Source organism: Rhinopithecus bieti, unplaced genomic scaffold, assembly GCF_001698545.2.
Source record: "Rhinopithecus bieti isolate Rb0 unplaced genomic scaffold, ASM169854v2 scaffold_30761, whole genome shotgun sequence".
Taxonomy (NCBI): domain Eukaryota; kingdom Metazoa; phylum Chordata; class Mammalia; order Primates; family Cercopithecidae; genus Rhinopithecus; species Rhinopithecus bieti.
The window spans coordinates 222,688-238,461 of record NW_016813169.1 but is presented as its reverse complement, the minus strand read 5'-3'; the positions used below and the strand labels follow the sequence as shown (position 1 = coordinate 238,461).

Below are 15,774 nucleotides of genomic sequence, written 5' to 3'. Positions count from 1 at the left end.
TTTAGCTATATTTTCTAAAATTTTTTATTAGCATGTTTTGTTTATATTTTAGTATATCGAAGTTATAACTTATTTATGTAGTTAAATTTTAATTTTAAAATGTTTTCTTTCTCTTTTCTCCCAAGCCTGCAATGTCATTCCTCCTTCTGAGGCTTGACACATATTTATTTTTTTGGAAGGTGAAAGGTATTGATTTATTATATTTAAGCCAATACTTCATCTGATATTTGGGTTGGATTTTACAGGGGGCTATACACTGATGCTTTTCCAAGTTGGTACTTTTTTTGATTATTGATATATGACTCCTCTTTCATTATGTGTTAAATTCCTGTTAATAGAGTCTGTTTCCAGGCCATCTATTCTTTTACACCTACTATGTCTCTTGTTACTCTGGTATTGCACTACTTTAATAATTAAACTATTATATTAAGGTATAAAGTCTGGGAGAGCTATATCTCCTTCATTACACTCAAATTTTATAACTATCTTTAATAGGCTGAACTGTTTATTTTATCAGGTAGACTTAAAAAAGTAATTCTAGGCCAGACCCGGTGGCTCACACCTGTAATCCCAGCACTTTGGAAGGCCGAGGCAGGCAGATCACCTGAGGTCAGGAGTTTGAGACCAGCCTGGCCAACATGGTGAAACCATCTCTTCTAAAAATAAAAAAGTTAGCTGGGTGTGGAGGTGTGCACCTGTAGTCCCAGCTACTTGGGAGGCTGAGGCAGGAGAATCACTTGAACCCCGGGGGCAGAGGTTGCAGTGAGTCCAGGTCGCACCACTGCACTCCAGCCTGGGTGATGGAGTGAGACTTCATCTCATAAATAATAATAATAATAATTCTAAGTCCCTCCAAAATGACATTGAAATACCCACTTGAAAAGTTGTTTCAGTCTCTGCTTATCCAGAATATACTTCACCTATCCTTTTAGTCAAACTCTTGTATTCATATATCTTCTAGTAAATCTATTTAGAGTTTTATCTGGGTCAGAGTTTTATTAAAACTATTTTAAGTATTTTGTAATTTTTTGTTATGAACATACTTTCCCCCCACTGTATGGTCTAGCTGGTTATTGCTGACACATAAGAATATTTTAAATTCAGGTATGGTTGTACTGAAATCTTTGTTAGTTTTTCAGCCTTTGTCTACATCGTTATTTTATCTACCCATAATGATAATTTTTGTCTCTTTCTTGCTAATATTTTACTTCATATCTTTCTATATTGTCAGTGCTTTTAAAAACAACATTAAATAATGATGCTAGTAGGGGCATTATTGTTCTGTTCCTGATTTTGGTAGGCACATATTTTAATTAAGTGTTATGTTAGATATTTAGGCTGTTGTTTTAAAGCAGATCCTTTTGTAATCTTGTTAAGGAACTACCCCTTGCATTAAAAAATGTATGTGGTAGGAAATGGTGTGAGATCATTATATATTTGCTCGTATTTCCTAATTGGGCAACATGTTGGCATCTGTGAGTGAAATGCTGTTTTTTTGTGTGTATAGGTGGCTTGTAATTGTTACAGACTATTGAATTCTGTTTGCTTGTATTTTACTTAGGATCTTTCTTTTACAAATCATAAGTATTGAAAGTGCTCTGTAGCAATAGTTCTCAACTCTCGCTTGCAGTTTGTAATCACTTGGGGAGCTTTAAAAATTACTGATGCCTAGGCCCACCTGGAGAGAATCTGATTTCTGTGTGTGTGTGTGTGTGTGTGTGTGTGTGTAGGGGATGGTGGATGTCTGTGGTCGGGGTGGGGGTGCTGGTGGTGGGGACAGTGTGGCCAATGCATCAGGATTTTTAAAAGCTCTATAGGCGATTCTAATGTGTAGCAGGGTGAGAACTATTGTTTTACAGTTACTTTTTTTTCATGGTACATCTATTAGGCATAGGAATTCACCTTTGTAGCTTTCTATCTTTTTTTGGTATCCTGGGGAGTTACATAATTTGGTGATTTTCTTTTCCTTGAAAGTTTGAACAAATTCATTAGTAAATCATCCTGGTTGGAGGCTTTATTGGGGCAATTCTTTGGTTACTTTTTTTCACTTCTTACTTGGTTATTAGCTTATTCATTGTATTTTTGATAAGTCACGGTTCTTATAGAGCATCACTTATTTAATTGCAATTTTAAAATTCATTTTCATATGTTTGCATGATTATTATAAAATAATTTATCTTATAGTTTATATCTTATAATTGCATCTCTGTCGTGCACATTCTCATTTCTCATTTTATTTGTATTTTTCTTGCCGAGCTTTCTAAAATTTTATCTATTTTATTTATTTAAAAAGTCCTTGTGTTTATTTATTGTAGTTGTTTTTCTTCTTTCAAATTTATATATCCATACTATCTTTTTTGCTTCCTGTTTTTCTTATGACAAATTTTTGCTTTTTCAAAACCTTTTGTTTGTTGTTTTGAGGCAGTCTCATTCTTTCGCCCGGGCTGGAGTGCAGTGGCACGATCATGGCTCACTGCAACCTCTGCCTCCTGGGTTCAAGTAATTCTCCTGCCTCAGCCTCCTGAGTAGCTGGGATTACAGGCATGCACCACCAGGCCCAGCTAATTTTTTTGTATTTTTACTAGAGACGGGGTTTCACCATATGGGACAGGCTGGTCTTGAACTCCTGACCTCAGGTGATCCGCCTGCCTCGGCCTTTCAAAAAGTGCTGGGATTACAGGCGTGAACCACCGCGCCCAGCCTTAAAAGCTTTTGTTTGAATCATTGCTCACTGGTTCTAAACTCTGGCTATGTTTCAGAATTATCTAGGGAGAGTAGGAAAGAAAAAGTTATTTTGTACTTGTCTATTTCAAGGTTCATGGTTGAGACCTCTATAACAAAAGACAGATTAGCAATAGAAAAGCACACAAATTTATTTAATGAAAGGTTGAGGAGACATGGAGCCTTCAGAAATGATCCAAAGAAACAGGAGAAAACTGAATTTTTGTGGACAGTCATGTAGAACTATGATTGGAGGACAAAAGGATATGATCTAATGGTAATAAACTGGGGGGAACTTACAATAGCAAGACTTATTTGTTCAGATTTTTTTTCTCCATCCCTATGTGACATTCCTTTCCTCTGGGTATAGGGCAGGACACCTGTCACATGCGAGTCTGTAGGGAAGGGGGAAGGGAGAAGGTAAGATAATGACCTTTCTAGGTTTTATGACCTGTCTCCAGGGAGAATGATGGGAGAAGGTCAGAGAGACCTTCCTGCTTCTAACTTCTTCTCAAATGCTAAGGTGTCATGTGCCTCGGCATATTTGCTGAGGTAGCATGTCCTGAACCCCATCAGTAGCTTTTTAAAATAGTAAATCCCGCCTCCCCAAGGTTCGATTTAATTATTTGGCAGGTCTCAGTGTTTTGTGTTGTTTTTCTTTTTTTTTTTTTCTTTTTTTGAGACGAGCTCCGCTGTCGCCCGGCGCTGGCGTCGTGGGCCAGATCCTCAGCTCACTGCAGCCGCCTCCCGGTTTTACGCCATTCTCCTGCCTCAGCCTCCGAGAGTCTGACTAACAGGCGCCCGCCAACCCGCCCGGCTAGGTTTTTTTTTTTTGTATTTTAGTAGGACGGTTTCACCGTGTTACGCCAGGATGGTCCACGATCTCTCCTCGTGACCGCCCGCTCGCCTCCACCAAAGTGCTGGGTTACAGGCTTGAGCCACGCGCCGGCGTTTGTTTTTCATGGATGTCACCTGCGTCGCGTCAGGCTAAGAGTGCAGTGGCGCAATTCGCCACTGCCACCTCTGCCCTCCCAGGCTCAGTTGAATTCTCCTGCCTCAGCCTCCTGAGTAGCTGGGATTACAGGGTGTCCACCACCGGTGCCCAGCTATTTTTGTATTTTTAGTAGGATTGGCATTTCCAGTTGGTCAAGGGCTGGTCTCAAATCCTGACTCAGTTATTCACTCACTCGGCTCCCAAAGGTTGGATTCAGACATGAGCCATTCTGCCCTGGCCGGTCGGTCTTATTAAAACTTTTCTTAAGTTCCTAATGCATACCAAGCGCTGAGAAACACTGTTAGCGATTTACCGCTCTCAGACTCTAAATTCTTTTATGTAACATTTTAATCCATTAATTTACCCCAGATTGCAAATTTGCCTAATCCTATAGGATTTATATGGTCCTTATATCTTTATGATATACTTTTATAGAATTTTATTATATAAATTTTATTTATACTTTTTATATTTTTTAATTATTTTGGTACAATTATGCAGGAGGACAATTTTGTTTATAGCTCATTATACACTTCTAGGTTTATTACTTTGTGATCAGTGAGTATAACTTGGTGTAATTTTACTGGATTTAAAATTATTAAATTTGTGAATTAGCATGTTTCAGATATATTTCTGTAAATATATATTATGATCATGTATAAAGGAGCCATCCTCTATATGCAACACAAAATTTATTATTCATTTAATTTCCTTTGATTTAAGGACTTCATAACCATAAGAGAAAACCATTGATTAATATAGCTTTTTCAGAAGGAAGAATAAGCAACATTGTATTAAATGTACACAAATTTTTATTGTCTACTAACATATAGAACATGCATTTGTCCTTACCATTATATCCCTTTTATAGTATTTCACAATTTAAGTCTGAGCCTGTTTCATAAAATCGAGCTTAAACATATTAAACTTGGACATGTGATGTTGACCTCTTTATAAAATATTGAGGTTATTGAACATTGCCAATGTTTTGTCTTTCTTTCCTGATAGCTTCTCTAGAAATTCAGCTGTAAGTTTTTGACACTTAGATGTTTGGTTCCTGAAGCGATAGTCTTTCTGACTCATGTATTGGCCACATCAGCCTCCCCATTTTTAAAAATTATATCATTTATTCTAAGAGATTGCGCTTTTGCTTTTGCCTTACAGTTGCATGGTCTAGCCTGCAATGGACAACCTTCTCCAAGCAATTATTTTTTGTGTCATACTGCATCAGGCAACAATTATTTTCAAACATTTTAAGTGAAAATTAGGAATCTAGTGTTACAATCCAGCTGTTTGGGATATGCAATGCAAAGCAAATAACTCACCTGACATGAAGATAGGATAGATCCTTCTCTACAAAGCTAAATTTGCACCATACATCAAGTTGGAACTACTTGCCCATCAAAATGCTTTCTTGATTGCTTTGAGATTCTTTTTGCTTTAATTGTAAGAAGATCCTGAATTCAGAAATATTAACATTTAAAATTTTCCTTTGTAATGAGGAAATCATATACCTGTTATTTAAAGCTAATTGATTTCAGATTTCAGGGTTTTTTTCTTTTTCTTTTTTTCTTTTCTGTCACCCAAACTGGAATGCAATGGCGTGATCATGGCCCACTGCAGCCTTGAATTCCTGGGCTCAAGCAATTCTCCTGCTTCAGCTTCCTGAGCAGCTTGGACTATGAGGCATGCACCACCATACCTGACTAGTTAAATAAAGAAAAATTGTTGAAGAGACGGGGACCCATGTGTCGCCCAGGCTGGTCTAGAACTCTTGGCCTAAAGTGATTCAATCCTCCTGATGTAGCCTCCTAAAGTGTTGGGATTACAGGTATGATCCACTGTGCCCAGCCTAAGGTTTTATATCCTCTAGGCTAAGATTAAAATTCCAAATGCCTCGAGGATCAGGCAGGTAACCTCATATAATATCATAGGGTCTGCAGAGGCCTGTGGAGGACTGAAGATCACATGCCCCCACCAAATGATATATATATGTTCTGTTTTCAAGAAAATTGCAGCCAATTACATCCTCTAGGACCTTATTTTTCTTTTTTATTTCTTTTCTTTTTTCTCTTTTTTCTTTTTTTGAGATGGCATCTCACTCTGTCACCCAGGCTGGAGTGCAGTGGCACAATCTTGGCTCACTGCATCCTCCACCTCCCCGGTTCAAGTGATTCTCCTGCCTCAGCCTCTTGAGTAGCTGGGATTACAAGCATGTGCCACCACACCCGGCTAATTTTTGTATTTTTAGTAGAGACGGGATTTCTCCATGTTGGTCAGGCTGATCTCCATACCCCTGACCTCAAGTGATCCACCTGACTCGGCCTCCCAAAGTGCTGGGATTACAGGCGTGAGCCACCGTCCCCAGCTTAAGACCTTATTTATCTAGTTTCTGCTTGACATCATAAGTGATGATAACACCTTACATCATAATTATGTTCCTATAAATTTTCATTTTAACAGTTTTATTTTAGGTTCTGTTTTCTGGATTCTCTGATACATCAAGTTCCATTGCAATTAGATCATTTATTTTGCACGATCACTTTTAATCTATTTGGTGTCTCTCCTCTTACATTCTACTTTGCCACATTTTACAATTTCCTCTTCCTCTTCCTTTTTTATCTTTCCATCTCTACCTCATTCTGACCTGCTCTGTATCTTTCATGCTGGAGTTTGACAGCCCTGTATTCTCATGGGACCAGAATATGAAATATCACTCTGTCCCTCATCTAGACATATTGAAGCCCAACCTAAGAAAATGTCTTTCCTTTTCTCTTTATTTCAATTTAGCATCCTTCTCTTTTAATGCATCATTTGATTGATAAATATTTAATGATTACATACATGACAGTTGACCTATACCAGTTGTCAATTGACCTGTGCCAGTGCAGTCATTCACAAATTTATACTGGTAGCATTCAGTATATAGAGGTGGGTGAGAGCCAAGAATATTCTCTCTACACTTTCCTACTTGATTACAAAGAAAAAAAAATCTCAGATTAAATATTACCTACACTGAAAGTTTGATGAAGCCCCAGCTCTTTCTCCTTTTAGGTGTTCTAACATCTTTTTTTCCTTAAAATTTTTTTTTTAAAAAATTATTTTTGAGACACAGAGTCTCATTCTGTCACACAGGCTGGAGTGCAGTGGCGAGGTGGTAACTCACTGCAGCCTCAATCTCCTGGGCTCAAGCGATCCTCCCACCTCAGCCTCCCTAGTAGCTGAGACTACAAGTACATGTAACCATGCCTGGCTAATTTGTAAATTTTTTTGTAAAAACAGGGTCTCATTATGTTGCTCAGGCTGGTCTTGAACTCCTGGGCTCAAGTGATCCTCCTGCCACAGGCCTGGGCCACTGTACCCAGCTCCCTCCCTCTACTTTTTAAAAGTTGAAATATAATTCACATAACAAAACTCACCATTTTAAAGTGTCCCACATGACTCAGTGTCTAATATCTTTTTTTTTAACTGAGGTAAAATTCACGTAACATAAAATTAACCATTAGCCATTTTAAAGTGTGCAATTCAGTGACATTTAGCATATCCACAAGGCTGTGCAACCATCACATCTATCTAGTTCCAAGACTTTTTTTTCACCCCAGAAGGAAACTCTACACTTGTCCAACAGCATCTTATCTGAAATGTTCACTCAATACAAATGTGACAGCATTCTAGCAATGGGGTTTAGCTAACCTAATTGGAGTCAGGCCAGACAAATTCCTTAAGAAAGCAGCTGAACATAGGACTATTTGGGAATGAAGCCAAAGGTGCCATTTTGAAGGGAGTGGATCTCTGGGCTCACCAGACTCTTAGAACCTGTTCCTGTAAGGACAGTGCCTGGTTAGTATTTGTAACTGGTATGTGCATTTTGAATATAATCATTTCACTAAAATTTATTTCTAACATCACTTATGGCAATTGACAAAGCTTCTTGTGTTGATCAGAGAATAAGCTACTGAGGCATTTTGTTAGCTGCTTCTGAAGTGTGGGCTTATGATAAAAATTTGCTAAGCACTCCTGGAGTATATATTCTTAATTAGGTTAACTGACCACCACCCCTAGAGGGTAGATTGCATCTAACAGACTCACTCATATATATCATATTGTCCACATTAAATAACCCTGGAGTTACATCATATGCACAGTTAACTTTTGCAACTTCAATTATAAAAATTGATCAAAAGTGAGAGACGAAGAGAATATTTAAATGGAGCTCTCACAGAGCTTGAGCCACAGGTCAAGCTTGAAATGGTAGCCTGAATCTACTTTTCCCACAGTTGTCCTCAGTTACCTTGTCGTGCTCAGTGTGTGAGCAGGATGCCATATTAAGAATGTTTCCAATGGTTAAAGATATATATTATTCATACAACATGGCACCTAAGCATAAAGAAATGATTTTAACTGGTCTTCAACTGAAGAAGCAGGCAGTCATCTGCTTCAATATGGGAGAAAAATGGGCTGTGTTTTACTTTACTGAGAGGCACAGTTTTCTAAAGTAGTTAAGGAATTTTCAAAGATATTTTTGACTATCTCTGAATTTTACCATAACTGCTTTAGAATCCACCTGTCCTTCCCTTCCTTATTCCCTACCGCCCCCATACAAGATGAGTCTGAGTCTAGCATAGGGCTAGGTTCCTTGAGGTTCCCGAAGTGTAAGGTGGCGTCTCCAGGGCATTGGATGAATTTCAGATATGCCTGCTTGGATTGCCTGAAGGCAAGCAATCGTCTGGACTAACAGTCAGGATAATTTTATGCCATAACCAAGGCAGCTTTGTGTTACTGTTAATGGGAAAAAAAATGACAAAACTTACTCATCTTGTGAGAAAGAATATTTTGTCTCTATAACACATACATTTAGAATCCCACTGTGAAATCCCAAAGGCAGACTCTAGTTCAGTTTATGGTAGAGCTGAACGATGGATGTATTACTTGAATATCATTTCCTTGTTCTAACCAGATGGTGATAAAAGTATAAAATAATCTTTATGTATTGTATCTTAGATTGTATATCCATTCGCATAGCTGATGTGTAGAATGTCTTCTTGGAAAAATTCTCTCTACTTTTTTCTTTATATTAACGAAAAGTATACACGCAGCTGCTATGTTGATTTTAAGTTTGCTGAATTTTCTTTTCATTTCTTAGTTTCTAATTATGATTCCAACAGGTATTATCTTTTGATGCCTATTTGGAAGAGGAAGTACCTGATAAAAGCCAAACCAACTACAGAATAAGATACTACAAAATCTACTTCTACCCTGAAGATGACACAATACAAGTAAATGAACCAGAGGTGAAAAATAGTGGATTGCTTCAAGGTATCTATTTAAAGCAGAGCTATGGTTCCTTCACTTCTGACTCCTGCCTTTATAAACTGCCTGCCTTTAGCTTTTCAAAAGACTGCATGCTACTGTTTAGGCTGTCTAACCTGCTGGCAATGGTGAATATAAACATGCCATTAGCATGTAGTTATTGATGGTGACTTACCAGCTTTCTACCCTCTGCACCTCAACATTGGCTGGGTCTCTCACTCCTCTGTGGCATATTTGTATCCTTTCAGGTGCTGCTCTGGTATGAGTAAACTCTCCTGTGCCTTTAACTTTTTCCTCAGACCCTTTTTCCTCAAACCCTTTGGTCACTTTGCCGTGAGCAGATCACTTCCTTCACAACACCATTAGGGGAGAGGAGAAAGCTGCTCTCTACTGCAGCTTCCAGATTGGCATTCTCTTCTTTCTTGAATTTACTGTCATTTGTTTCAACCACACCCTCCTCATCCTCATACCTGTTAACTACAGACTTCGATGGTACCTCACCAGAGAGTCATTGTTCCTTCACCCTGTGTATGCCAGTCATCTTTGTCCATGCTCCTCTCAGCCACAGGTAAGAGTTAACTCTGTGATGTGGCCACCAGAGAAGCTAATCCTAGGTTGCATTAAGTATGGCAGAGATCAATGGAGGTGACTGATTTCTTCTGTTTGTGCTGTGGGTCCTTCTCTTGGGATGCTGCTGAGTTCTGGGTGACTTCAGGGAACAGCAACTACGACGGTGAAAGAACTGAACATTTGCCATGTGCAAGACAGAATAGTGAAAAGGGTATTTGTCTGTAATGAGGAGACTCAAGTGTGCTTGATAAATGTCCTCAGGAATCTAAAGGTGTCATGTGGAGAAGGGGTGACCTTCTTTCTGTATCTTCATGTCTTCATGGATGGGACCTAGGGACCAGCGTTCAGGTCAATAAGAGAGAGAACTTTCTGGCAGAGAGCTGCTAGAAGTTGTAGGGAATGGACCTGGATAGGGTTGGGGTTAGGGGTCTGGTGTAGGGGCGGAGGAGAGGAGAGTCACAGATTTGTTTGTTCCCTCGTGTAGATAGATGGCCCTGGGGCAGGTCAGGGGTTGTTTTCACCGACAGCCTGCTAGAAGTATGAGAGGATTTGAGTGTTTGTTTGGTTGCTGGTGTAAATGACCTTTCAGGGTACTTAGTTCCTTGAGGAGCTGATTCTTGGGTGTGTTGTTGTTTCTTTGCCTTTTAGAGTATTGCCACCTCCAGTATCTCAGTCTCTGAAATTGCCTTCTCTAACTACAATCTCTACTCCTTTTACTTTCCCCACTTGCTCATAACTACCATCCCTGTTCTTCATTCTCCTAGAAAAATATATCCTGAATATGTCCATGTCTTTCTATCCCCTTCTGTACCATCCTCATTCAAGTTACCTCATCTGTTGACTAGAGGAATGGAATATCTGCCTAACGTGGTCTCTCTGTTTCCATTCTTGCTCCTCCTACAATCTGTTCTGTATGCGGCAGGGAGAGTGTTGTGTGGGATGTCACCTATATGCAGTGGTGGCCTTTGAGAATTATACATGCAGACTCTCCCAGAGGCCACAAAACACAAGGCTTATGGATCACATTAAAATCCATGAATCACGTGATACATTAAAGTAATTTAAAACACATGATGAGAAACAAGAGGGAAAGAGATAGGGTAGGTTCACACACTTGGGACAGGGTACAAGTAGGCAGAAGGACCATACTGCCTGAATCCTGGCGTCAGCAATGGTTCTGTCTCTGCTTCACTAACCTTCCCTGCTACTAGTATGGTTTGGAGACCAGAACTGAGGGTCAAGCAAGTAGAACCACAAACAGAAGGGGCCTTGGGCTGAGGGCACACCCTTGCTCTGTTGGAGAGATGCAGGGAGAAGTGTGCCTGGCCATGGCTGTAGCTTGTCAATAAGCCTGCTGAATAGTCTTGGGTTTTGTTTGTGTTTCTTGGGCAGAGGTCACATGGGGCCAAAATGGGTGTCACCAATGAATGAGTGGCCAAATTGAGGCCTCATAAATATTGGGTGCTCATGAATATTTAGTGTCCCTTCTATATTTAACATATCATAAATATTTAGAGCCCAGGTGCCTCATGTATATTTACGACCTACTGAAGATCAGTTATCTTTTGGTTTTTCCATCCCTTTCCTTCTATGTTTAACATGCCCATGCTCTGCTTAGCCTACCTTCCTTTTGTTATTTAACACATCTCATGATTTCTGCCTATGTTGAACAAATTTTGCTTTCTAATTACTAATCTAGGCCTGAGGGCTCTGTATTGATATACCACCATGAGTTCAAGGGGGAGAAGCAGGGATTTTGAGGGCCATGGGCTCTGAGAATAAGGTTGTCATGCAACCTCATTACATGTGCAGAAGACTTCCTTCAATGCTCATGAGATTGAGGTTTTTCTTAGAGCGTGGCTTCATTGTGTCTGGTGGTTGGAATAATGAATTTGGAGCCAGCCAGCATTGCCAAGAAGTGTTTGTTGGATGCCTACTCTGTGTCAGGCACTGTGCTGTGTTTTGGGAAAATGGACAAAAGGACTGAGTCCCATCATAGCCCTATCTCATGGAGCAATAATAGGCCACCAGATTGGAAAGGAAAGGGAGCAAGGCCACCAGTCCAAGAGTTTTGCAATTGTTCAGGCTAGAAATGCTGAGTGTCCAAACCAGGACAATGATTGTAGGAACAGAAAATTGGGGAAGGATTTGAGAGACATTTGGTTGGCAGAGTTGATAGGCATTGGCCTGTGATTAAATACAGAGAGTGAGGAGGGGGAATATCTAATGAAAAAGTGCCTACCTTATCATTATCTCATTTAATCTTCTGATGACCATCTAAAATAGTTATTGTCACTGTCAGCTTTTACAGAAAAGGAAACAGGCGTAGGGAGGTAATTTGCTCAGTCTGTTTTGCATTGCTCTAAAGGAATACCTGGGGCTGGGTAATTTATAAAGAAAAGAGGATTATGTGGCTCACAGTTCTGCAGACTGTACAAGAAGCATGGTACCAGCTTCTGCATCTGGTGAGGCCTCAGGAAGCGTTTACTTGTGGTGGAAGGTGAAGGGAGAGCAGGCGTGTCACATGGCAAGACGGGGAGCAAGAGAGAAAGGAGGGGATGCCAGGCTCTTGTTAACAATCAGATTTTACGGTTACCAACAGAAAGAACTCACTCATTACTGCGAGGACAACACAAAGACATTCATATGGGATCCACCCCCATGACCCAAACACCTCCCAGCAGGCCCCACCTCCAACATTGGGGATCACATTTCATCATGAGATTTGGAGGGGACAAATATCCAAACTGTATCGGCCTCAGAGGTCTCTGTGGTTGAGTCATGATACCTTTATAAAGCTCAGGAGCACAGAGCAAGAAACAGGATTGGGGTTTGAAGCTGGGGTATGTTTCAGGGCATGAGGCCTTTGAAGGGGTGTTAGGACATCTGTGTGGTGATGTCCCTCCAGGCAGGTGGAAACTTGGGATGTGTTTTCAGGAAAAAAGTCAAGACTAGAAATGGAGATTGGGAATCAGAGGTGCCCAGATCGTGACCAGGCTATTCTACCATGTTAGAGGAGAGCCACTGGTGAGGTGATGGAAAGAGAAAGAGAATTCAATTTAGTGTCTCTACTTGGTTTTACTAGTGGTGGGAAAAGAGGAAGATTAGTATGAGGAGATAATATGAGCTGTCCTCATTGTTCTTTGTGTTCCAACTGACACACTATCCACTCCCTGGCCATTTTATTTGGTGAATTTGGCTTAATGGTAAATCTTTCAGGAAATAGGGAAATACCTTAACATTTTAAAAACAGGTTTTCACAAATTTTAACGTTAAAAGTATGACATTTTACAAAGGGACAAGAGGTTTTAGATTCTTTAGGGTCATTTAAAACATATAAGGCAGTTTTTAAAGAGTGGCGAGAATGCATTAGAAAATGGTTGAAGATTATTTAAGAACAAAGAATTCACAATTTATAATTTCTGTGGACATCTATTTTACTTATGTGTATTTGATTATGTAATAGTATTGCTATAGCAAAAAAAAAAATTCTTGTAGGTTTTTATCTAAACATTTTGTTCTGATATTCTCTAACTAAGCTCTGCTTATTTTCTGATTACTTTCCCACCATGACACCAAACTTGCAAAAATGATAGACTGGAGGTCACAGGACACCCCAGGCCTGGGTTAGTGACTTGCATTATTGTTTTCATTATTACCTTTCAAGTGAAAGCTCATAATCCTATAGCTCACTGGCTCCTGTCCAGTTCATCTTAGTTTTATTAAACTATCCAAGAAGAAATATGAAATGTGACTTCTTTTAGAATCTTGGAAAGGCTTTTATTAAGACTTCAATTCTTTTAGACTCTTGATTTCAAATCTCACATAGGCAGATTCCAGAGGCAAGCCGAAGGTAGTCATAATGATGTACTTGAAAATCATTCTTGTGTAAGGAGGGAGGAATGCTATCATAAAGGCTCGGAAAAAAAAGACCTGAGTAAAAGACAATTTTAAAGTCTCTGGAAATTTTCCGAATTTTTGATTGGTTCACTGTGGTCAGGACATTTCCCTGTGTGAAGACACAGCTCAAGAGTTGTGTATAGAATACACAGTAATCACGCTGCGTAATGACATTGAATTTGTTAGCAGAGTAGAAAAATTTGGAAGGCTGTAGCAAATCCTGTAGAAAGCAAACATGAATAACACTCTGTCACCAAGCTTTGTTTAGAGAGAAACCAGTCTCTCTTGAAATATTTAATATGAGAATTCTTGTTAAGGAAGGTCTATTTGGACTGCAGATAGTTTGAAAAATCATTTAAATGCCTTCTTCGAGCTTTTCTAAATTAAGTGATTGGAAAAAAGAAAACACACTTAATGAGCCAGTGCTTCAGATGTCAGTGGGACAGGGTAGGTAGTGTTTCTTTCAGTTGTGACGAGTGGCCTGGGCTTGCTTTCCGTGCATCTGGGCCCTGGGAAGAGGCAAATGGTCAAGATTAGGTGCTGTGCATTGATGGTCTTCCTGTCACTTCCATAGGATTTTGATATTTTCTAAATGAATTTGGAGGTCAGATGCATTTGTTTCTTGTGTGACCATTTGAAAATTAGTGCAACTGGAGGAATTATAACCCTCCCCTGCTCCCTTTTAGTTGCCTCTATGATCATGTAATTTTTTAGGGTGGGGGGAATTTGGAATCAGCCAGAAACAAAAGAGGCATCTATTAGCATGGTACCAAAATAGGCATTCATGCAGCTTCTAATCAGAACAACGTATTTTTAATATTCACAGGTTCTTGTTGGCAAGGAGATTTGTGTGTGTTATGAGTCAAGAAAGCCAGTGTTGCACTTCAAGGCTTGCTTTCATTTCTTGCCAGGACATCACTCTCTTTTCGGTTAGATGTGTTATATTTATAGAATGTGTTGCTTTTCTGCTGGAATGTAGTTAAAACAACATTATATCAAGCCAAGAATGTCAGAGGTTAACCCAGTAGTTTTACCTCTAATTGTCTAGCAGAATAATTGTCAGTTAAATACACCAAGTCCAGACTAATCTGTGCTAAAGAAAGGATAATGATTAGAAATGTGCCATGATTTTCTGGTATGGTCTATACCAGTTGTTCTCAGTTGAAAGTGATTCTCAGAATCTCCTAGCCCATCCCAGAATTTTTTCTTCTGTAGACATGGGGTCAAGAACTGGCTTCCCTGTGGTTCTTAGTTCATCTTAGTTGAAAACACTGATTTCCACTAATGACTTGTTTTGGCCCCTTAAAAAGGTAGTATTTCTTATATATATTTTTAATACTCTAAGATAATCTACTTGATCAAGCAAATGTAATCACACAAAATAGAAGTCATTCATTCATATGCCATTCACTCTTATTGGGCATATACTGTATTTAGGTATTATATCCCATAAAGTGGTGGAAGGGTGGTGGGAAGGTTGCCAGATGAAGTATAAGATACTCAGTTATATTTGAATTTCAGGTAAGCAGTGAAGTTTTTAGTATAACTATGTCCCAAATATTGCATAGGACATAGTTATATTAAAGAATTTGGTTGGGCATGGTGGCTTACACCTGTAATCCCAGCACTTTGGGAGGCAGAGGTGGGCTGATAACTTGAGGCCAGGAGTTTGTAGACCAGCCTGACCAGCATAGCAAAACCTCGTCTCGACTAAAAATATAAAAATTAGCTGGGCGTGGTGGCACATGCCTATAATCCTAGCTACTCAGGAGGCTAAGGCAGGAGAATCACTTGAATCTGGGAGGCGGAGGTTGCCCTGAGCTGAGATCACACCACTGCACTCCAGCCTGGGTGAAAAAAAAAAAAAAAAAGAATTCTTCATTGTTTATCTGGAATTCAGATTTCACTGAGCAGCCTATATTTTAATTTGCTAAATCTGGTGACCCTAGAGGGTGAACACTGGGGAGGGAACCAGGTACCTGAGGGCTCAGAGGAGGAAAAGCCAGTATCCACTAGAGAAGCTGGCATTTGAATGGTACCTCAAAAGTTTCTCTAGATAAAGATGGAAGAGAAAGGCAGAATAGTCAAAAGGAGCAACATGAGATAAAGTGGTGGGACAATAAATTGGGAAGTATTTAGGAGCAGATCACAGATTGAATAGGGAAAACTGGGCAAGAAGGTGGTCGTGCAAGAGGACATTAAAGCATCTGTTATTTTGGTGCTTATTCAGTGGCTAAGGGGGAGATGCATAGGGTTACTGTTTCTTTTTTTTTTTTTTT

The 15,774-nt window shown here is 39.5% G+C and overlaps 1 protein-coding gene across 1 annotated transcript in view; it reads left to right on the top strand.

Annotated features, from left to right (window-relative positions):
- EFHC2 (EF-hand domain containing 2) overlaps positions 1–15,774 on the top strand; it is a gene marked incomplete at its 5' end in the record, with an annotated part of 171,837 nt that overhangs the window by 33,904 nt on the left and 122,159 nt on the right. The window contains 1 exon segment of the mRNA XM_017847751.1: positions 8,881–9,031. Within this exon segment, the coding sequence (XP_017703240.1) occupies positions 8,881–9,031 (151 nt within the window).